Below are 23,971 nucleotides of genomic sequence, written 5' to 3'. Positions count from 1 at the left end.
TCAGAGGACTTGCTCAAATGAGTGATGGCAGAAATCAAATTAAGAATCCAGGCCCATGGCCTCCCAGCCCTGGTGTTCTTTCTACAACACAAGTCTTTCACTCCATAGTAGAACCAGATGATGGGTCATTAAGGTGAGTGAGAGACGTATGGTGACATCCTCAATCTTTGGAAGGTGATGCCAGTGAGGACAACCAAAGACTCTCCTAAGGAGGATAGATAGAAAGATAGAAGTGAAATGGATGCAACTTACCCAAGGTCACACAGCTACCTACATACCAGAAGAGACCCTGTCAGAATAGCTAAATTCTTACCAATCTGGAATGTTCATGGCATGGAAAACGAAAGCTTATCATAACAGGGTCATGGGGCTGACCCACGTAGGTTTTCCTTTTATTCTCCTGGGGTCTGCCTGTGATTTCCTGCTCTTCCCAATCCGGGGAGAACATTAGGTGGATCCGGGTAGACATAGCAACATCTATTTCCCTTGGGATTTCCTTAAAACTGCTGCACCTTCTCCCAGAGCACATAGCTAAGCTCATGGCAGGGGCTACATAAAAACAGAATTGAGTCTTTTCAACATTCCCCTAGCATTTTTGATATTCCTTAAACTTTGTTATTTCCCTCAGATATTAACACAGTGCTTTGTATACAGCTAGTGCTTAACAAATATTTCCAGAACTGACTGAGCAGGGCTTCAAGCCACAGTAGGAAAGCATTGTACCTCGATGACCAGTAAGGGCCCTTCTAGTTCAAACACTAGAATTTTATAATTTTTCTCTGCCCCCCCCAACCTTATTTACCCCTAAAGGATGAAGGCAAGGCCTGGTGGGGATCTGAGATTTAGAAATAGCAATTATAGCTGTTTGATTTTTGCAAGGAAGCCCATGCTACCTCCAGGGGTGGACCCGGGAATTCATTCTTCCCTAATAAGCAAGTGAAAACCTCCCTGTGTTTCCTAGCATAATGAGCCTAGAATTCTTATAATAGAGGAATTGCATCATTCTATGATCTCAAGTCTGGCAGAGAGCTAAATAATACTTTGATCCAACTCTCTGTCCCCCGATTTTACAGAGAAGGAAACTGAGGCCCTCAGAAGGCCCAAGGTCACAATGAATTGGTGGAAGAACTGGAATCAGAACCTAGGTCTCAGAACCACTAGCCCCATGTTTTTTCCATTCCCCAGAAATGTGAGGATGAGAATGCAAACCTCCTAGGAGAAGCAGCCCTGGCTGAGGCTAAGAAGTCACTGATTGGATGCAGGGTATTTCCCAAAAAGCTCACTGTCGAACTAGCGGAAACACTAGGACATCTGGGCCGGAGGAGCCTGAGGCATTATGGAAAGGGGTGGAGCACAAAGCAAGGGGAGCCCTTTGTGGGGCTGACAACAAACGTCCCATGAGCCTCACCTAACTTGTACAGAATACATTCAGATTTACAAATCCCTTTCCTCACAATTACCCTGTGAAGTAGGTAAGTCAAGCATAACCATCCCCATTTTATGGATAAGGAGAGAGGGTCAGAGAGCTAGAATGACTTTTCCCAGTGACACAGCTAGCAAATTATAGATCTTTATCTGCAAGGGAACAGAGATCAGGTTCAGAAGAGTGACTTTTCCTTAATCACACAGCTACCAAATTTGTTCAGCCATTTCAGTTGTGTCTGACTTTTCGTGACCCCTTTTGGGGTTTTCTTGGGGCAGAGATATTGGAGTGGTTTGCCATTTCCTTCTCCAGATCATTTTACAGATGAGGAAACTGAGGCACACAGGGTTAAGTGACTTGCCCAGGGTCACACAGCTAGTGTCTGAGGCCAGATTTGAACTTGGGAAGATAAATTTTCCTGACTCCAGGGATGCCATTTCCTTCTCCAGTAGGTTAAGGCAAACAGAGGTTAAGTGACTTGCCCAGGACCTGAGGGCAGATTTGAACTCAGACCTTCCTAATTCCAGGCCTGATACTCTAGCTGCCCCAGCTAGTAAACTGAAGAATCATAAATCCAGTCCAAAACCCTTATTTCAGAGATGAGGAAACTGAGGCCAACACCACTTGTGACTTGCTCAAGGTCACCTACGTAGTAAGAGTTAGAGGCAGGATTTGAACTTGGGGCCTATGACTATAAATCCAGCTCCCCAGGTCTCATCCTATTTCCAGTGCACCAGAATGCCCCATCACTCCCCCGCCAATCCCAATGCTGAAATATGGGCAGGAACTTAGTTTGCGGTGGGGGTTCTTTGCTTCATGTCAGAGTAGCCACACTTGTGGAGTTTTGAGGCAAAGGGCCTCAGCGGTCACTTGTGGCATAAGAATGAGTGACAGCAGAGGAAAAGCCCAGGGACCCAATCCAGGCTCTGTTGTTTACCAGCTGTGTGATCTTGGGCAAATCTCTTCTCTTTGGACCTCTGTTTTCTGATCTATAAAATGGGGGATCACAAGACCTGCCCTACCCTTGTCACTGTGTCGCTTCAAGGAAGAAGTCAAAGTGCTTTCCTAGGAAGGCTGAGTGCCAGAGATCTTTGGCCCCTCCTGGTGCCTGGAAAAAAATGCTATTAAGAAATCCTTGCCCACTTCCTGGGATGGATCTCTGCCGCAAATGAGGGTAGAGCCGTGGCATGCCCAGCCCCCCGCGCTAAACCGGCATCTGAGGAAATGCAGTGAGAATGCTGATGTTGCAAAAAGGGCGCTGAATCTGGTGTTGGGGGGCCGTGGTTTGGGTCTCCACCACTCTCCATAACTTTTCAACTTCCTCTCCATGGCCCCTTGCTTAAGTCAGTCACATAATTCAACGAGCATCTGAAAGGGAAGCTCAGCCTCAGTTCCCTTGTTTGTAGAATGAAGGGATCAGATTAGATGACCTTTAAATCCTAGAGTCCCATGAGACAGCAGGCAAAATAAAGGATGGAAGAGTACAGGCAAATATCAGCTACAAACAATTTTCTGCTAAAAAAACAGAAAACAAAAAAATCAGAAAAAAAGCTCCTTTTTAAGCACTGCGATAAAATGTTGAGAGTCTATGAACTCTGATTCTCTCACTGCTTCCAGCAGAAAGAAGATTCCATTCTTTGTCCTTCCCTAAGACCAGGGAGCCCTAAACAGAGAGAGCATGTCCCATTTTCATATGCTCATGGAATCATAGATGTAGAGCTAGAAAGGGTCTTCAAAGTCCTCATGTCCAACGTGCCCATTTTACAGATGAGGAAATTGGGACCCAGAAGTGACTTGACAGTAACTGAAGCAGGATTCGAACTCGGGGCTTGCAGACTCCAGACTGCCTTTCCCAACGCCTGATGTGTCCTTGTGAATGCTTCATTCCTTTCTGTCTTAACTGTCTTTTTGGTCCAAAGTTCCCTGTGATAATAAAGGTACCACTGGCAAGGAAAGTACTTTAAGCATGTTACCAGCTAACACTGTATTGGGAAGGGGATGGCTAACTGATAGCCAGTGGACAGGTAGAGATATAGACTCAAGTCCCCCCACACCAGATCTCATAAGAACAAGACGAGGACCCAGGACAGGTGGTAGAGTGGGGAGGGTGGAGGGACCAGGAGGAAGAAGGCACCAAAGCTCTTCATCCCTCAAGAGGGCCGGCCTTGCCTCCAATGGCTTGGCCTGGAATTTCCCCTCAAAGAACCATTCCTTAGCGATGGAAGAGAGGGGATAGGGATTCTGATGGTGATAGAGCAAAGGGAAAAGAGCCCAGTGAAGGAGTATTCCCCTGCGGCAGGCAGAGTGGAAGCTTGGCTTGGGTGAAGCTACATGGTGGGGGAATCGTCTGGTAGGAGAGGCCCATTTCTCTGGGCTTTGGGAACTCAGCATTCCCCAAGCCTGCAGACGAGGCACATTCTGTGGCAGAGGTCTTGTCTGGAGCCAGCTGGGTAAAGTCATAGGCAAAAAATGGTAGTGGTGCTCACCTAAGAAAATGGCGGCCATGAAGGCTGTGATCATACTGCTGGCACACAGGACCCCGATGTGGGACAACTCAAGATTCTGTCCAGAGATGGCTTCCAGGATAAGGGCAACAACAGCAGCCAGTAGGCCCACAACTGTGGCCTGAACCTGTCAGGGCAGAAATCACAGGTCAGGGCTTGTGGAGGGAAAGAGCAAGGGAGAGGGGGAAGAGGAATGACATCGGGAAGCCAGAGGTAGATGGAGAAGAGGGGAGGAGAAGGGCAAAGAAAGGAAAGGGGGCCACAGATTTTTAGATTTTAAATAGACCTTAGAGCTCATCTAGTCTAACCCCATCAGGGCAATAAAGATGGTGAAGGCCTCGGGTTCATGCCATAGAAGGATCCATTAAAGGAATTAGGGATTTTAACCTAGAGAAAAGAGGACTCAGGGGAAACATAACAGCTAGTACAGTGTTTTCCACTGTACCATGGAGCCTCTCCACCTCCCTCCTTCTTTTGTTGACAATCCAAAACATGATCTGGCAAGTCCCTGAACTTGAAATATTCCCGATTCTGTTCCTGTTTTTAATGGAAGGGTTAAACCCTGACCATTCTGCCCTTCTTTTAGAAGAAGAAACCTCTTCCTAAGGCCAAGGTTAGAATTTCTTATTAAAGAAAAGTCCTGGGTGTAGCCTGGGGGTAGGGAAAGGTCACATATGCATATAGGTATATATAAAATGGAGGCACTCAGTAGATAGAGTGCTGTGCTTGGAGTCAAGAAGCCTCAGAATCCAGCCTCAGAAACTTCCTAGCTGTGTGATCTTGGGCAAGTCACTTAACCTCTGCCACTGGAGAAGGAAATGGCAAACCACTCCAGCACCTTTTCTGAGAAAATCCCACAGACAGGTCCACAGGGTTGGGAAGAGTCGGACATGATTAAAATGACTGAATAACAAAATACAGAATAGATACAGAATCCAGTGCTCTTGTATACTTATTGGCGACCCCAGCCAGGGATTTCTCCTCCCTTTCTCTTCTGTGCCTGACCTTCTGATAACCCCTTCTCCCCCTTGGAATGAAGGAAGCCTTTTTGCCCCAGAGCCCAGACCCTCTCCCCAAATGATAAGCATAATCTCACTGGCAGTCAGATCATAACAATTTGCTGTAAGAATGTGACCTAGGCACAATAAAGAAAGCAGATCTATTTTCTGTTAACAAATATGGACTAAAAGGTCATAAATATGTCAAGTGTGCTTAGGAGAATTATTACTTGATTCTGAGGAAATGATATCTAAGGAGCCAGGACTGAAAAACAAATAATGGTGAGAGGTCCAAGTTTGTTATCATGATTTGAAACAAGATGATTGAGTTTTGATAAAAAACCAAAAAAACAAAAAACAAAAAACCTTGGTATTTAGAGAATGTTGGAGAGATCTGAAAATAAGAACTAAACAGAAATTTGCTAACGGGATAGAAAACCTAAAAGTGAGACAGTGAAGCTGAAGAAGAAATTGGATAGTAAAGGAGACCAAAACACACGTTTAAAGGAATCAAGGTGTTCCTCTTTTAGCTATAAAGAGGAAGCTAAATTCAGGGACAAATTATTAAAAGAAGTGACTACATTATCATCTTAAGAATGGGGAGGCCCAGCTTGCTTCACAGAAAGCTCTTCTGCTGCTCTGAGTCAAGCAGATGCTGTATGCAGGAACTCTAGAACTTTTCCTAGGATTTCGGAGGACCCTTGTTTCTAACAAAGTCAGAGGATTAAACCCAGATGCAGGATACTTCCTATGTATACTTTCAACTGGAAAAACCTCTCAGGAGAAAAAGAAAAGCTAAAAAAGTTTACGACTGCTGATAGCCTATATTATACTATCAACAAATTCAAGTATAGATGTCAAAAGATCAATGTCACAAAAGAATTAGAACCAGTCAACTTTTAAGCTGGTGAAATTATGATGCCGCAGGAAAAATGGTTACTCATGCATACTGCACATAATATTGAATAATACGATTATATCATATTTTATCATTTGCTATGTATCATATATTTATATTATATAATCATATATTATATATTATTATATGAATTAAAAATTTCCCTCCTTGCATGTATGTACTATTGTAATATTTATTATGTTCTCTATGTATTTTAGATACTTTTTCTGTCTAGTAGTGCTTTGCATTATGTATTTACTTTATATACAGCAATATATTATAATTGGGGCAGCTAGTTGACACAATGGCTAGGTCTGGAGTCAGGAAGACCTAAGTTCAAATCTGACCTCAGACACTTGCTAGCTGTGTGACCCTGGGCAAGTCACTTAACCTCTGTTTGCCTTAGCTTCCTCATCTGTAAAATGGAGATAAGAACACTTACTTCCAAGGGTTGTTCTAAGGACCAAATGAGATAATCATTGTAAAACACTCGTACATACTAAGTGCTATATAAATGTTAGCTATTAGTGCCTAGTTTTATATTTAATATGAATGTGGATTTGGTATACCCTAAATGACTATTCAGGGACTGAAAAATATTTTGGCTACAAGGAGAAATGTAATGCCAACCTAAATAGCCCCTCCCACAGAGACTATCAATGTTGGTACTCTAAGAGGGAACCAAATCTTGGGAGAGTGGTAGTTTAGCTGTATTTTGGAGTGGTTTTAACTGTAATAGCTGGAGAGAAAGAAAATATTTGATAAGAGAACTCATCAGTCAAAGTCAAAGACTGAAGATACATTTCTTGAGAGAACTGAATTAAACTTATATTCTGGAGAATGAACCATACTGATAATTCTTGAGTGTCTGTCAACCTGAGAGAGCTGAATGGTGGGATTATGTTTCCAAAGTTGAGTAGAAGTCAGCAGTTACAGCTGATAGTTGGAAATGACTCTCACTGTGATCTTTCACACTGTAATACATTGTTGAAATATTTAAATATGTATCTAAATGACTTGTTAACACTTTTAATAACATTGCATAGCCAGTTCCATTGATATTTATTTAAGCCTATGAAACTAGAGTGTTTGAGAAAGAGGGAGAGAGAGAAGAAAGACTGGGGGAAAGAAGTTTATCCATTTATCTTATCAACTGGAGTAAGGATTCAGAGCTAATTAATTAATGATATCATGCATTTTTATTAATTTAGGAGGAAATATCAAATTTATTCCCTGACTATCTCAGAATCTAAGAAGAAATTAAGGTACAGAAGTCAAGTAGCAACCTGAAGAGTGGAGATTCGATATGGTTGTTAACTAGTTCCTGACATTCATATAGACTATAAAACCTACTACATGTACATGCCATTTTTCTTGATAGAATGTAAGCTTCTTGAGGGCAGGAACAGCTTTAAATTTTTTTTTCTTTATATCTTCAGTGTCCGGCACACAGTGGGTACTTAATAAATGCTGGCTGATTGATTTGACTAAGGCCAGCCCACCATCCACTATACCACACCATCTCTCCCCCCTTACCATTCCCTGGCCTCCCCAATGGTAGCCTTGTGTCAGTGTCCCAGAGTCCTCTGTTTCTGTGACCACTCCCCAACTAAAAAGATTTTTCAGTCAGATAGAAGGTAAAATTTATAATCCTTCCTCTGTAAATCTTCCCCCCTAAAAAAATCTCCAGTGATGACTCTGACAAATCCCACTCCCTAGAACATATACTTGGCCAAAATGAGAGATGATGTTGAACTGAGTGGCTCACCTGGATCAGAGCAAGGTTACTACTGATCATGGTTTGCTGCTGCCGAGGGTCATCAAACTTCCCAGTGTTAGCCTGCAAGCAAAAGAGAAAAAATAAAGAATCAATAGACTGAAACCCGGTAGACATATATAGTAACTCCTTGCTTCTATTCACAGCCCAGCTGGTTCTAAGGCAAGGGTGGCATTGGCCTGGCCTGGCAGGGCCTGTGAAAGAACCTTTCTAAGAAGTCTAGAGGCCAAGCTAATAAATATTGTTTAACTGATTCTACTGTTGTCGTTCAGTTGTTTCAGTTGTGTCCGACTCTTTGTGATTCCATTTGGGGTTTTCTTGGCAAAGATACTTTCCTTCTCCTGCTCATTTTGCAGATGAGGAAACTTTGGTAATGAGGGTTAAGTGACTTGCCCAGGGTCACACAGCTAGTGTCTGGGGCCAGATTTGAACTCAAAGTGGCCCAGTGTTTTGTGCACTGTGGTGCCACTTAGTCGCCCAACTGATTCTATTCCAACTCCTTTATCCAACATTTGAGGCCGTTCACAATTTGGCCCAACCCTTCCTCTCTCTGCCATTAATTATAACTATCATTAATATGGCACTTCCAGTTTTTCAAAGTGCTTTATGTTCATTACCTTATTTGATCTTCATGACAATTCTATGAGGTAGGTGCTATTATCATGCCCATTGTACAGATGAGGAAACTAAGGCTCAGAAAAGGACACTGACTTCATTGTTCCTTTTCAGGTCCTGCCTTTCTAGCTAGGGTATACTTCCCCTCTCTGGGCCTCAGATTTCCCATCTATACAATGAAGGGATTTAACTAGGGTTCCCTCCAGATTAAATGATTTACATCTCTATGCCTTCCCTGCAGATTCTAAGCCACTCTAAATCTCTTATGTCTTAGACACTTACCTGGCTGAACTGGACAACTCGGCACCTTATTATAATTACTCTTATTCACTAATTGCTATTTGGGGCTTCCCTGACTCAACTGAAAGTTTCCTGAAGGCAAGGAAACTCACTTGTATTTCTGTATCTTCTAGAACACCTGGCAATACAGTACCCTGCTCATGGCAGATGTTAAAGGAACACCTGACTGAAAGACACAAGGATATTTTGAAGGGAAAGGGACCTTCCTCCATCCCCCCATTCTTATTCTCTTTCTCTTTCCAACTTCATAGTCCCACCTCAGGCAGGAAATTGTTTCCTAATTAATGCTCCCATTTCCAGGAGCCTTTTAGAACTTAGGAGGTGCTTTCTTCATGACTAATGCCCATGGCCTGGGTAGTGCAAGGATCGTTTACTCTCGTTTTACTGGTGAGGAACCTAAGACCCTGAGGGGCCAAATGACTTTCCCAGAGTCATATGATGAGTGTCCAGCCAGGGACTCAAACTCTGGTTTTCTTTATCAAAACAGAGTAGACAGAGCACTGGGCTATCCTGCCTCTCACTCAAGCAATGTTCTCCCCTTAAATTAGATTTATAAACACCTTCCTTAAATCTGATTCATAAAAGCCCTTCCCCAGCTCTGGCCTTTGTAAATGAGCAGGAATCACCTTTATACCATCTGTGAGAAATGACCCTCCAGTCTCCGCTTGAAGACTGCCAATGACGGGGACCTTCACACCTCTAGAGGGAGCCCATCCCCTCTTTGGATAGCTCTCATTGTGAAGATTTTTCCTTGTATTGACTTTATAACCGTCTGCAATTTCCACCCATTTTCTTAGTTTTGTCCTCTGGATCAAAGTAAAGCAAGTCTTCTCTCTCTTCTGCATGACTGCCTTTCAAAGACTTGAAGGCAACCAACATCCTACCCCCACCACCAAGCTTTCTCTTCTACAAGCTAAACATTCCCAGTTACTTAAATCATTTCTCTTCTTCTATATTCAGTCATTTTTTAGTCATGTGTGACTCTTTGTGACCCCATTTGGGGTTTTCTTGGCAGAGATACTGGAGTGGTTTAGCTATTTCCTTCTCCAGCTCATTTTACAGATGAGGAAACTGAGGCAAATGGGGTTAAGTGACTTGCCCAAGGTCACACAGCTAGTAAGTGTCTGAGGCCAGATTTGAACTCAGGAAGATGAGCCTTCCTTACTTCAGGCCCAGCACTTTCTCCACTGTGCCACCTAGCTGCTCCCCCAAAACACTACCAGTTCCTTAAATCAATTCTCTTACAATGCTCTTGTGGTCCCCTCAACATCTTGATTACTTTTCTCTGGGTGGCTCATTATTAAAATGTGGTGTCCAGAGCGGAACAAAACACTTCAGATACTATTGGACCAGAAAAGAGTACAGACTACACTCTCCTTTGTTCCGGACACGATGATTTTTGTTAATTTAGCCTCAGACTGATTGCATTAGGTTTGTTTTAGTTGCCTCATTAAGCTGCTGGCTCCTAGTGAGCTTGAAGTCCAGTGAAATCCTTAGATCTTTTCCCAGCTGTTTTTTTTTTTTTAAACAACCAATACTTGTGAGGTAGGCAAAGTATCAGCCATCCCCATTTTATAGATGAAGTAACAAGGCCCAGAAAAGTACTCCTATCTTGTTCTTGTGTAGATAATATTTTGAATCCAAGTGTCCCTTTTAATTCTATACTCCATGGCCACGTAAGAGAGACTTTGGGCAAGTGACTTAGCCTCCATGGGCCTCAGTTTCCTCATTTTACAAATGAGGAGGTTGGAGTGGATGACCTGTGAGGTCCTTTACAGCTCTAAACCTATGAGTTATTAGTTATAATATCAGAGTAGCCATCTACAAGGGGAAAACAAAGTGGATTACAATGCCCAATTGCTCAAATTATGACACACAGTTGGATGGGCATTGCTTCTACTCTGACCCAAATCCATCTAGCATATTGCTGCCAATATTGCTGTCAATGCTATTTCCCTAAAATAGTCCTTTAATCAATACGGTTTGAAGGTCAGGAATGAAAGAGTCTGAAATGTTTATAGACGACTTAGGAGTCTCCCACCTGTAAATCACAAATACTTTTGTGAAACAGAACACAAGAAGGTGCTGAAAGCGCCAAACATCTAATGAAAGCATACAAAAATGAAAGTGATTACATCTAAGAACAATGAAATTACTGATTCCAAATAGAGCAGTGATTTCTGAAATTGCCTGCCTGTGTATGTCGGATCATCGACTGTTTAAAAGGCAAAGCAAACACCTAAAAGATATGGGGGAGAGACAAAGGTACTTTGTTCAACCACAAACACTGTAATCCCACCTCTATGAATCAACCGCCATTTCTGAAAAGTGAAAAATAGGGAGAAATAAAGGCATTGACTTTAGCCATGTGTACTAGAGTAATGAAGGGCCTTAAGTCCATGCCATGGAATGGAGACTGTCTAACCCAGAGAAGAAAAGAATCAGGGGAGATATGTTAGCTGCCTTCGGTATCTTCAGGGTCATCAGGTGGAAGAAGGATCCGACGTGTCCTATTTGCCCACAAAAGGAAGAACTAGAACCAATGGGTAGGAGTTGCAAAGACATTAATTTAAGGAAAAACTTAACAATGATCATTTTTCAAGTGGCATGGGCTCCCTTGGGAGGTGGTAGGCTTCCTTTTCTTGGAAGTCTTCAGGTTAAAGCTCGGTGACCACATTTAGCATATGCTATAGTAGGGATTCTCTTTCCCATACAGTTCACACTGGTTGGCACTGAAGTCCTTTCTATGCTTCTGTGTTTTATTAGCAACATTTAGCGGATGCAAAAATATTTACCACATTGAGGCTGCTGAAAGAGCCCAGAAACTGCCTTAGCCAGTAAACATTTTGTGATCTGCTTTCCAACTAGAAAAGAAATAGCAGCCAAGGGCAAGACAAGTTTAGGGTACAAGCTTGTTTGCAAAACAGATGATGGTAGAAGATCACGAGCAGCACTGCCAAATAAAATGAGGAAAAAACAGCCTGGAAGAAGTCAGGTTCGTAGAAAGTTTGGCGTGGGACCCGGCTAAGTCAGATCACCCTAGGGACATTTGTAGATGAAACTGGCAGAAAGATCACAAATGGACCCAAAATGAACCAGATCTACTGGAATTTTTATAATAATCTACTTACAGGAGTGGAACCACTGTGTTTGAACTCTAGCTCCTCCATGCCCAGCGGACTACAGATGGAAGTGTCAATGACATTTAAGAAGCTATAGTACACAAGGGCAGCTTTCCTTAACAAATATGTGCAGAAGAACACTGCACTGGGCCCTGGGGGCTGATGAAGAGGGAACAGTATTAAAGGCATCCAGAAATAGAATTCCTGGATATGTAAAAGAGAGAACGATGCTAAAAGAATGGAAAAGATTATGGACTATGAACAATTAACAAACAAAGTAAAGAGATACCAGTCTGATTTCTCATCTTTAGAATATGAGAATGGTCTACACACACAACAGAGATGTCCTTGATCAGGAAGGTCAAATAGGAGCCAGAACGGCCAGTGTGGTTTATACTTATATTTGTAATAATCCTGGATGTGGCCCAAACCAGAATAAAATGTAGTTAAGGGTTATTTAATAAAATAAATAAAATATAATGAAATTTAGAAAATAATTACATTTTAAAACTAAGCCAATATGTGGCCCACAGGTTTAGTGGCCCTGTTTCTATGTGAGTTGGATACCACTGGCCTGAATAAAAGCACAAGAGGGTAACAGGCAGGCAGGCTTTTGCAGATGCTTTTCTAAGGCGGACAAACTCTTTTCAGTTGGCCAATTGCCCAAGGGGCATAGAGAACGTAAGATTCTCCTGGGTATGTTGTTTACTGATTTTTTAAAAAGCATCTGACTTAGGAGAACAAGATGTGGCCTTGAAATCCCTCCTCAGACAAGGCGTCTATCTCCCCCAGGTGTGAGTTAAAGTGATGGCCGTGACTTCACCAAAATCCTCCTCTGATGCTTCAGGGACGGCATGGAATGACAGTGTGGAAAAGCTGTCAGGGTCACTGTCAAGTGAGGAGGGTGGCTGATGGTCTCCAAGAATTTTTCCAACTCTAGTTATGAGCAGCTCGGAGCAACCAACCACACCTCCCAGGTGAAGGATTACAGGCGTGCAGGGCTGGTTTCCCCTTCCTTTCATTTAGAGACTACTTTCTGCTTCCCAAAAGGCCTCCGGCAGGTCCTACACTGAGCTAGAAAGGCTTTGTACTGGGGCACAGTGATGGGATGAGGGTCAGTTGCCCAAGGACCAGCCTCATTAAGTGCAGAGAAGCTCACCCACCTGGGCGGCTGCCTGAGAGATGAAAGTGTTCAGTCATGGTATGGGTGGAAAGTGTGGGGTCACACTGATGAAATGATAGCTTCATCAGAGAACCAAGAAAATCCTATCTTCTCATTCTAGCCTGTAGAGATGCTTTGAATGAGATTATCTCCCAAGTTTCTTTCAAATCTAACACTATCAGGGGCTCCAGATTCCTTTTTTTTTCTGCCCCTGTGACTTTCTGGATCCTTACCAGCTACTCTGGGGTATTTCTCTCCCTTTAGGGAGAGATGTACTTTAAGGATCGCCTGTTCTGTTTATCTGTTGGTGTGATATCAGTTCATAAATTCCTATGTTAATGGTAGTCATTTTTTTAAAAAAGGGTCTTAAGCCTAATGAAGTAATCTCTAGTCTAGGCAGTCACAAGGATTTTCCTCATTTGAATGATATGAGTTGGAAAATGGCAGGGAGGGTGGGATTGGCCTCCCTGTCCAGTCAAATTTTAGGCTTGGCCAAAAAAAAAAAAAGGTTGGTTCTAGCTTAGTGACCAGCCTATAGTGTCACCTTAGATGAATGGCCTTCGTGTCATTTTGTAAGAATGTTCAGAATGAAATTTGATCTGTCCAGATCTCCATGGTAATCAGCCCTGCTTCTGCTCCCCCTTATCATCCAGTCCCCTGCCTCTGATTTCTATAACATTCTGTTCCATACCCAAACCTGTTCTCTTGTTCCTTCTCTTCTTCTTTAGTTCTAACTTTCAGTGAGACCAAACACAGATCAGGTGGGAACTAGAGCATTTCTGAGTCTGGAGACATAGTAGGGAAGAATTGGCTGTCATTCTTCCCTTCCCAACAGCAGTTTTGTAGGGGTCAAAAAGCTAGGGGGTGGGGGAGGGGATGATATGAGGCTTGATGGGATGAGAAAGGTGACGAGGAGAAAGGATGGCACAGGAAGAGCCTCAGTTCTCTCCTCTTTAAAATGAAAGGACTAGATGCACTAGATGACCTTAAAATTTCTTATTAGAAACATAAGCCCTTGAGGGCAAGGACTATCTCACTTTTTATCTCTGTATCCATAGCACTTAGCATGGTGCTTAATAAATGCTCACTGACTGACTTATTCTGGCTCTAAAATTCCAGGATGCTAGCTACTTTTTTTTTTTCTAAATCAAGGGTTCTTAGCTTGAGTTCCATGGCCTTTTTAAAGAAAAAAATTAATTAATTAATTTTTAGCTTTCAACAATCACTTCCATAAGTTTTTGAATTTTAAATTTTCTCCTCCTCCCTCCCCAAGATGGCACGCAATCTGATATAGGCTCTATACATACATTCCTATTCAACATATTTTCGTATTAGTCATGTTGTAAAGAAGATTTAGAATCAATAGGAGGAACCGCAAGAAAGAAGAAACAAAACAGAAGGAAAAAAAAAAGCAAACAGTACGCTTCGATCTGCATTCAAACTCCATAGTTCTTTCTTTGGATGTGGATAGTATTTTCCATCATGAGACTTTTGGAGATGTCTTAGATCCTTGCATTGCTGAGAAGGGCTAAGTCTGTCAAAGTTAGTCATCGTACAATGTGGCTGTTACCGTGTACGACGTTCTCCTGGTTCTGCTCGCTTCACTCAGCATCAGCATGACCTTTTTTTTTTTTAAACGTTGATAACTGTAGTTCAGTATCATTGTTTCAATAACACCGGCTTCCTCTGTAATCCTGTGTATCTCAAAACCTTATTTTGCAAAGGGCCCCAGAGATTTCACCAGAGTGCTGAAGGTGTCCATGACAGAAACAAGATTAAGGACCCCTGACCTCAAGATTTGTTGCCTAAGATTGGCAGTTTCTACCTTCATTATGGGCATTAAGAAAGAGCATTGATGTGACAGCCGAGGACCAATCACTTGTTTCTTTGACACCCAGCTACTTGAGGGCTGCTAGAGTGTTTGTGCTTCTGGGACAAGAGGCCCAGATGTGAACTTACAGCTGTGGAGAGCCGGCAAGCCAAAGTCATTTCCAAGTTCCCTTTTAGGCCCAAAAGGGAAGGTATCAGGATTAAGAGTTCTTTGATCTCCACAAACACGGTCCAGTGCTGCCAGGGAAAAAACAAAGAACACATTAACCCCCTTATGTGTGTGGGTACATGTACCTAAGACACAATTATCTACCTGCTGTGGCAGTACGGCACAGTAGCTAGAATGCCAGACTTGGTGTTAGGAACACCTGGGTTCAAATACTACCTCAGATGCTTTCTAACTATGGCTAAATCACATAATCTCTATATGCCTCAGTTTCCTCATCTGCAAAGTAAGAGATTGGAATTGATGGCCTCTAAGGTCCCTTCCAACTTGACATCTATGATTCTAATACTGTGACCTTAAGTATGTCCCCTCCCTTCTCTTGAGCCTCAGTTTCTCCACCTGTAGCACGATACAAATATATATTATACCATAAAATAATATTTTCCCAGCCGGCCTCATTTTCTTCCTCCCTCCCCTTTCCCCCAACCAGAATGTTAGAGTTGGAAGAGACCTCAGAGACCAGCTAGTCCAATCTGTACCTGAAAAATGATCCCTCTTGCAAAATACCCTGAGGTCCTTCAGCATAGACTTCCAGTAAGCGGGAACTCATTAGCCCCCAAGGCAGCCCAATCCATTTTTGGCCAGCTCTCAGTATTAGGAAATTTCTCTCTCTACAATCCCTCTCTTGTACTCCTTTTAGAAACAGCATTTACCTATGTGACATTTTCAGATCAAATTTCATTCTAGACATTCATGCAAAGTAGAGTCAAGTCTCCTTAGTGGAGGTCACAAAGGATGATGGTTATACATCTGGGACCAGAACCCCAGGGACCTGACTCTGAGTCCAAACTGTGCTCTGATCAACTAATATTTAATTGGCCAAATTTGCCCCAGAATTGTTGAATACCACCTGAAACATGAGCTTCCAGGGGCCAAGGAAAGAATTTAGGCATTTTCAATCCCAGAGGTCAGCCACTGCTCAAAGAAAGCACCTCAGATTCCCTAGGTGACCTCAGTGGAAAAAGTTATCAAAAACATCTGCTCAAAATAGAAACTCAATTAGAGCCAGCATCTTCTCATCACTTTTAATTAGCAGGTGGATTTCATCCTAAAGGCCTGGCCCTAGGGGAGATGGGTATGAAAAAAGGGCTTCGGGAGATTAAGAGATGATGAAAATGGAAGAGTGGAAATGAGATAAAGGACAATGATCTGGGAGGAAAAAAAAAAGACCTTCAACTTAACCAGGGAAAAGCCAAGGTCAAAGGGCCCAGAGAAATCCAAGACCTTTTTCTGTCCCCAGGGTCAAGGTTACAGGTTCAAATTCTAAATGGGGCCAGTTATCTTCCAGTGAAGGCAATCTATGTTCCTTCTTGACCACTCCATAGTGTTGGACACGGTGACCACCCTCTCCTCCTGGACCCTCTCTGTTCTGGGTAGTTGGGACACAGATATCCCTTGAATTTCCTCCTGCCTCTCTGACCTATCCTCCTCTGTCTCCTTTGCAAATCATTCATATCACACTCCGTAATTGTGGATATATCCCCAAGTTTCTATCTTGAGCTCTCTTCTCTTTTCCTTAAGCGAGGAAACTCTCTTGGTGAATATATCACCTCCCAGAAGTCCAATTAGTCTCAGGCAGCTAGGTGACCACAGTTCATGGAGCATTGGACGTGGAGTCAGGAAGACCTAATTTCAAATCCTACCCCAGACACTTATTTGTTATGTGGCCCCGGGCAAATCATTCAACCTCTGTTTGCCTCATTTTCCCCATCTGTAAAATGGGGAAAAAGCACCTCTCTTCCTGTATGGTTGTAGGGATCAAATGAAGGGATATATGTAAAACATTTTGCTAAACCTTAAGGAACTATAAGATGCTACCCATTGCAATCATCATTATCATCATCTCTATAGAGGATTCATAACTCTATACATCTGCCCTCTCTCCCTCCCCCCACCCCAACTACCAGTAACCTCCCTCCCTGTCTTGCACTCATTAGTATTTATTATGTATGTGTGCATGTTGTTGTTGTCTTTGTCGAGTTGCTTCTGTCACGTCCAGCTCTTCATGGACTCATTTGGAGTTTTACTGGCAAAAATACTGGAGTGGTTTGCCATTTCCTTCTCATTTTTACAGATGAGGAAACTGAGGCAGACAGGGTTAAAGTGACTTGCCCAGGGTCATGCAGCTTTAGTAAATGTCTGAGGCTAGATATGAACTCAGGAAGATTAGTCTTTCTCCACTGAACCACCTAGATGCCTGTGTGTATGTATAGATAAATTTTGACACATGCAGATATACATATCTATACATACATTTACACAAATACATATATATACACAGACACATAAATACACCTATGTATACATTCATATATGCATATGTACACATGCCATACATGTGCTTGTGTCAGCTAGGTGGTATGTGTGTATATATGCACGTGTGCAGGTTTATATAGGTATACAGACAGACAGACATAAGCTAGGTGGCACAGTGGATAAAGTGCTGGGCCTGGAGTCAGGAAGACCTGGTTCAAATCTGGCCTCAGACACTTACTAGTTGTATGACCCTGGGCAAGTCACTTAACCCTGTATGCCTCAGTTTCCTTATCTAAAAAATGAGCTGGAGAAGGAAACGGCAAATCATTCCAGCATCTCTGCCAGGAAAACCCCCAAATGGGGTCATGAAGAGTCAGATATGACTGAAAGGACTGAACAACAGGAAATACACACACACACACACACACACACACAACTCTCTGATAGGCTTTGTGCTCCTTGAGGGTAGGAACTGTTGGGTTGGTTTCTTTTTTTTTTGGTCTTTGTATCCTCAGCACCCAGCACAGTGCCTGGCACACAGTGGGCATTCAATAAAAGCCTGATAAGTGACTGTTTCTGTGAACACACAGTCTGAACTTTCTCCCTGCTCACATATGATGTGTGTGTGTGTGTACGTGTATGTATACACATACACACACACAAACATATACACACACACACATCTGTATACAATTAAATACATACCTTTGGGAGTATTACCTGTTATAACTACAAAACAGAGCTGGGAGGCTCAAAGATGAGAACAGCTCTAAGGTGCTCTGTGAACCTTAAAGCATTATCACAGTATAAACTAGTATGATTATCTTAGGCCAATATCAAACAAATTATCCACAGGGGGGGATGGGAGAGGGCTGAGGGTTGCTTAGGGAAGTCTGTCTCCACTGACAGAAACAAAACTCAGGGCATTTTTCTTATTCAGTCGGGGCAGGAGCAGAGCAGTCTTCCTACAAGTGGGAGAACCAAATACAATCAGCATGCCAAGATATGGGACACTGTACCCAAGCAGAGTGGGATGCCATGCCCAAGATTGCAGATGGCCTTATAGGCAAGATCCAAAGAGGACTGGAGCATAGAACACTGGTGGATTTCTAGGCCCCTGCGCATTCTAGGCTCTGTAGTTTAGGAGAGGACGGTATCAGCTGGGACCCCTTCCTCAGCCCCCATATTACTGGGGGTCGGCTCCTCTCTGGTTTGCGTCAGGTAGGGATGGTTAATACATCAAATTCTTCGGGTTCTGTTAATGTACCAAACAGCAACACTTCGGTCTGGTCTTTAACCCTTTCACCACCTGGCTCCAGAATATCTCCAGGGGCTGACTTAACTCTCCCCTCGAGGCACTCTACATTCCACCCAAACCAGCTCATTTACTGTTCCCTGAACAATCTGTTCCATCTGTCTCTGGGTCTTTTCATTGACTTTCTCCCATGTCTGGATGGTTCTCCCAACTCACCTCTGCATTTTAGAATCCCTAGCTCCCGCCAAAGTTCAGTTGAAGGGCTACTTCCTATAAGAAACCTTCCCCTATTTCCCCATTGTTGGAGCTCTGCTCCAATTTGTATTTGAGAGACAGCATGGTATGGTGGGTAGAGAACTAGCCCTGGAGTCAGGAAGATTTGGGTTCAAATCTAGACTTTGTCATATACTGACTGTAGGATTTTAGGTAAGTCACTTAACCTTCTTGTGTCCCAGGAAACTCTTTACAATTGTAAATGCAGAGGAAAGTGTGGATCTGGAATGGCAGAGGAATCTCCTTATACAGAAATCCAAACACTGATGATTTTTTAAAATTTATTTTTCTGTTTTCATATTATTTCCCACCCCCAGAAGAAAATAATCTCTTTGAGGAACAGGATGATGGCATTTTTATCTTTGTAGCCCTAACAATTAACACAGTGTATGATACATAGTGAATGTTTAATAAATGCTGGTCAGATTGAATTGATTTGGAACTAGAAAACACATTGGAGCAGAGAACTGAGAACACAGCACTAGAGAGAGGTATCAAGGTGTGGGGGAGGTAGGCAGGGCTAGGGGCTAAAGAGGCTCCAGACTGGGCTCTGCTGCCGTCCTGCCTGGGGGACTCTGGACAAATCAGCTTTACTTCAGGGCTCAGTTGGTCTGGGAAATGAAAGGGTTGGACAAGACGATCTCTAACATCCCTTCATTCATTCCTGGCATTCCTTGATAAGGTGACTCAGGTGGCTGACTTTAGGTAAAACAGTTCTATGTGTCTACTTCTTGTAATTCCTGATGGGGTCCCTGGGTCAAGAATGGCAAAACTGGGATATTGGGGAAGTTGGTTACAGCACCCACAGCCTACCAGGTACACGATATTTTCATTCTCTCTCTCTGTCTCTCAGTCTCTCTCTCTCTCTCTTTCTTTCTCTGTCTCCCCCCCCTCTGTGTCTCAGTCTCTCTCTGTCTCCCTCTCTCTCTGTCTCTCTTTCTTTCCTCCTTACCTCTTTCCTTCTCCCTCTTCCTGTCTCCATCATGTAAAACCTCTTTGTAGATAGGCATTCAAACATTCGCCATCCAAGCCAGTGGCAGATGATTTGAGAACACTAGGAGTGAGGGGGCTAGGGGGGAGGTGTTGCTAGATATAGCAGCCTGCTATTCCGAGTTACAGCTCAGCTTTATATAACATGTTTTAAGGTTGGCAAAGAGCTTTGGAGAAGGTATCTCATCTGAGACTCACAACAGCCTTATGAGAGGCAGGTGCTATTTCCACCCTCATTTTAGAGAAGGAGAAACTGAGGCTCATGACTCAGAAAGGTTAAGTGATTTGTCCCGGGTTGCACTGCCAATATCTAATGTGGGATTTGCACCCAGGTCCTGACCCCAAATCTGATACTCCTTCTGTTATGCTCTCCTGACTCTCCGATACAATAAATCCTCCTCCTTCCCTCAGTAACAGTAATATTAATAGCTAATATTTATATAGCACTTGAAATACATTATCTCATTTGATCTTCACAACAACCCTGTGAGGTAGGCTACTGTTATCCCCATTTTACAGAGAAGGAAACCAAGGATCAGAAGGTTAAGTAACTTGCTAGGGGCACACAGCTGGCACATGCCTGCCTCAGGTCTTCCCATCTCCTATTCTAGCACTCTATCCACTGCCTCACTGAGATGTCTTGCTAGCAATCAACAATTACCAGGTACTTTCTATTTGCCAGGCACTATACTATGATACGTAAAGAAAGGAAACTTCCCCCCTCCCCCAAGGAGAATGCCAGGGAAGTAGCCTGAGAATGCCCAGGAGTTGCTGCAACTCTAAAAATGCCCTGTTGGTTTTCCTATTTACCTGGTCTGAAGACACACGAGCCTGTAGATGGGTATGAGCAGTCAATCACAGGTGTAATAACATTCCCATTTCCCACCCAGAGCCTCTCAATTTACATACTGGCCATGCAGGCCAACCATCCATCACCTATTCCTAAATGGGCACTAGCAACAAAGCCCTGGGGATTTAGGACAAGGGTGGGGGAAAGCTTCAGTTCCTTACAAAAGTCCTGGGAGCCTGCTTCCTAATGCCACTGAAACATCTGAGCCTAGAAGCAGAGTGTAGGACAGTGGCCTTAGCATGAGCTGGGGTGGGCAGGGGCGTCCTGATAAGGTTTTGTCTGTGTGATAGGTATTTCCAGGTCAGCCTTAGTGACCTGGTCCAGACCAGCAAGGGGGGATGCATTAAAGCGACATTCCAGAAACAGCCATACATACTTGGACTTCGTTTGCCAACAGGCCTGCAGCCACCATACCCATGATGGAAAACATAAATGGAAACAGGACCTGGCACATGATGGAGCTGAATGTCTCAGGGATGAATCCACTGGGGGCCCTGATCATCTCACAGGAGAAGCCTCTCAGCTTTTTCCCCCGGAAGCGGAATTCCATATTTATCTGGGTGATGACCATGATTGGGCCTTCACCCCATGCCCATGGGACGAAGCAGCAGGAGAATCAGGCGAGGAAGCAAGGCCACTTTCTCTGAGGTCAGAGCGGATGGGTCCCTTCCTCCTTCTCCCAAAGTGTTTGCTCTTCTCTGCTCCCAAGTGAGAGCACCTGGAGGATTCCCCCAAGAAGCCAGTTCAGGGAAAGGGGCGAGTTCTCTGTCAGGTCTCTGTTCACGGGCTCTGCGCTGCAGCAGAGGGCAGCTCTGAATACCCCTGAATGGGGAGGAATGAAATCCAAAAGCAAAGAAAGAGAGGGAGAAAGGGCCCAGCTCTGACTTGGCACCCACACTCACAGACTCTTTACAGGTGGCCCACAGTAGTGGTCCCGTGAAGGCTGTTCCACATGGGCAGTAGCTGTTCTGTGACAGAAAACCTAAAATACAGGAGCCAGTAGGAGAGGCTTCTGTCCTGCTCCCAGGCCGAAGCTTAACTCCCTCCTAAACTCTTCAGGACAAGAGTTTACTCTTGGCAAGGCGAGTCTACTCTGGCCTTCGACTCTTGTCTCACTCTCTTTTCCATGGGAAAGGGAAAGTCATTAGAAGCAGCTGAGAGGTGGGCGGTGATCGTCTTGGTGGCTGGTCCCACGTGATGCTGACCTCTTCTCTTGGTGGGGAAGGTTGAGAAGAAATTTCATCCAAGGAGAGTCAGTTCAGGCCAGCTCTAAAGCTTCTTCAGTGGATTTTCATGCCAGAGAATGCCACAAGATGCCAAGAAGATAAAAAATGTCTCTTATATCCTCCTCGTCCCCCTCTGTCTGGTTTGTGAAGGCCTGAGATCAGTGATTTTTTGTTTAGGAGAGTTTGGTCACCTCTCCAGGCCCCAGAATCATTTGTGATCGTAAAAGATCTCACAGACTTCTCCCAAACTAGGATAGCGGGCTGTTTTCCTCAGCTCTTAACATCCTGTACCTTTTAGTGCTGGTGTTTCCTTCATCTTAGCATCAGCCAGGCCCAAGAGCTGACAGGCTGGGGCAGGGAAAGGACATCCTGTTCAGTTCTATTGTTTGGTGTCTCCTACTCATTCCGAAGATTGTGTGGAATGGAATGCCCAGCCCCAGTGTGGCCTATCAGAGGAAGCGGGCCTGAGGGGCCGGCCTCAGCTCTGATCTCATTGGAAAGCGCTGCTCTCTGCACCCCACCCCTCCACTCACACCTCAGGTCCATGGAGGTGATGGGTGCGACAGCCCTCTGGAAAGTGGGGAGTAATCTATAATTGAAAGGGAAGGGGACACTACCTTCTCAATCCCACAGCCCTTCAGGAAGGAAAAATTATTAAGTGGTTGGGGCTACAGGTATGTAGGTGACTCTAAGGCATCAGATGGCATCTTTGGGGGCAAGGAGAGAACCCTGAAGTTCCCAAAGTCTGCCCCCCCATTCCCTCCCACCTGTCCCCATCAAAAGGAAAAAAAACAAGAAAGAAAAACTAAAACCTTGTTGTAAATATTCATAATCAAGCAAAACATTCCCTCATGGGCAGTGTATATCTCGTTCCGAACCCCAAGGCCATCACATCTCTACCCCTTATCATCAGTCCTCTGGCACTGCATCAACTCCCTCATTTTATATTTTATAGATAATGAATATCATTCTATATTCCTAGATACATAGAATGCCCAGAGAAGTGAAGTAATTTGCCCAAGATCACACAGGAAGTTTAAGTAGAGCCAGGATTGGAATACAGCTCCTTTGACTCCAAATCCAGTGCTTCTTCCACAAAGACCACACTTTCTTCTAAGCAGATCTAAAGGTCATTGGGTGGAGTGGAGAGTTTAGAAGTCTTACTTCCCATAAACACTGCCCTAGGGCTCTGGAGCAGGGGGTTTTTCCTGGCTTACTCCAAGAAGTAAGGATCCTGACACAAACATTGATCTCACATCACCATCCCTTCTTTTCTCCTTTTATTGCTAGAGGGTCTTTCTGTCTTTCTTTCTTTCTTTCTTTCTTTTTTTTAGGCAATTAGGGTTAAGTGACTTGCCCAGGGTCACACAGCTAGTAAGTGTCAAGTATTTGGTCTGAGGCCAGATTTGAACTCAGGTCCTCCTGACTTCAGGGCCGGTGCTCTATTCACTGTACCACCTAGCTGCCCCTAGAGGATTTTTCAAAGCAGAAGGACATTTGCAACCAGGGAGGAGCAGATGTGGGGTCCAGGCCCCATCCTTGAAATCACCCTCCTGGACAATGTTAACCAAGTCTCTCTTCTGCTTGTTGGTAGATTGGGAGCCCTTTGGGCTCCCTGGCATCATGGCTTTTCCCTTCTCTATTATTCCTGGTCCTTTCATGGTTTCAGTTGTTTTGGAGCATTTTTTTTTTAAAGGAATTGACCTGTTTCTTCACTTTATTTGCATCACAGGGGAGCTGAAGATTAGATCAGATTTACACTAGAGAGACAGGGTAAAAGTGAGGAGGGAGAGAGCCCAAACAGCTGGGGGACAGCAGGAAATCCTTCTTGGAGGAGGCAGCACTTAAGGGTCACTTAGATTTCCTCAATTCATCAATCAATGTAAAATTATTAAACACTTACCCACTCAAAACTGAAAGAATGCCTATCCCAGTATACCCATCTATACAAGCTAGGCCACACTGGGCCTGCTGAATTTGCCTGTAGCACCCACTCATTTCCCAAATCAGTGATCCTTTTCTGTCCTCCAGCCCCATCCCTCCCAAATGCCTCTCTGGTCTCCTATTTTCATATGGCCTTGATCACAGCTGGTTGTCAACTAATCTCTCAGAAAGTAGTTTCAGTTATATAATGATGATGGTGATAATGATGATGATGATGATGATATAGAAGCTGGTATTTACATAGCACTCTAAAGTCTATAAACTTTCACCCAGCACAGTCCCCTGGCAGATAGTAGGCATTTAATAAAGGCTCCATTGATTG

General features: G+C 43.7%; 1 protein-coding gene across 2 annotated transcripts in view; it reads right to left on the bottom strand.

Annotated features, from left to right (window-relative positions):
• SLC41A3 (solute carrier family 41 member 3) overlaps window positions 1-23,971 on the bottom strand; it is a 66,747-nt gene that overhangs the window by 27,739 nt on the left and 15,037 nt on the right. Inside the window, exons 1-4 of one of the 2 annotated variants that reach the window (XM_027864079.1) lie at window positions 20,856-21,132; window positions 14,759-14,866; window positions 7,592-7,663; window positions 3,910-4,054 (exon numbers count right to left, since the gene is read on the bottom strand). In XM_027864079.1, coding sequence (XP_027719880.1) covers window positions 3,910-4,054; window positions 7,592-7,663; window positions 14,759-14,866; window positions 20,856-21,050 — 520 coding nt within the window. In that variant the 5' untranslated portion in view covers window positions 21,051-21,132. Of the gene's footprint in view, window positions 1-3,909; window positions 4,055-7,591; window positions 7,664-14,758; window positions 14,867-20,855; window positions 21,133-23,971 lie in introns of those variants that run through there. The other variant, XM_027864078.1, reaches the window with a different exon arrangement.

Source organism: Vombatus ursinus, unplaced genomic scaffold (assembly GCF_900497805.2).
Source record: "Vombatus ursinus unplaced genomic scaffold, bare-nosed wombat genome assembly UNPS02014773.1, whole genome shotgun sequence".
In the NCBI taxonomy this organism is placed as follows: Eukaryota; Metazoa; Chordata; class Mammalia; order Diprotodontia; family Vombatidae; genus Vombatus; species Vombatus ursinus.
The sequence above is the reverse complement of the archived record's forward strand: the minus strand, read 5'-3'. Positions and strand labels throughout refer to the sequence as shown.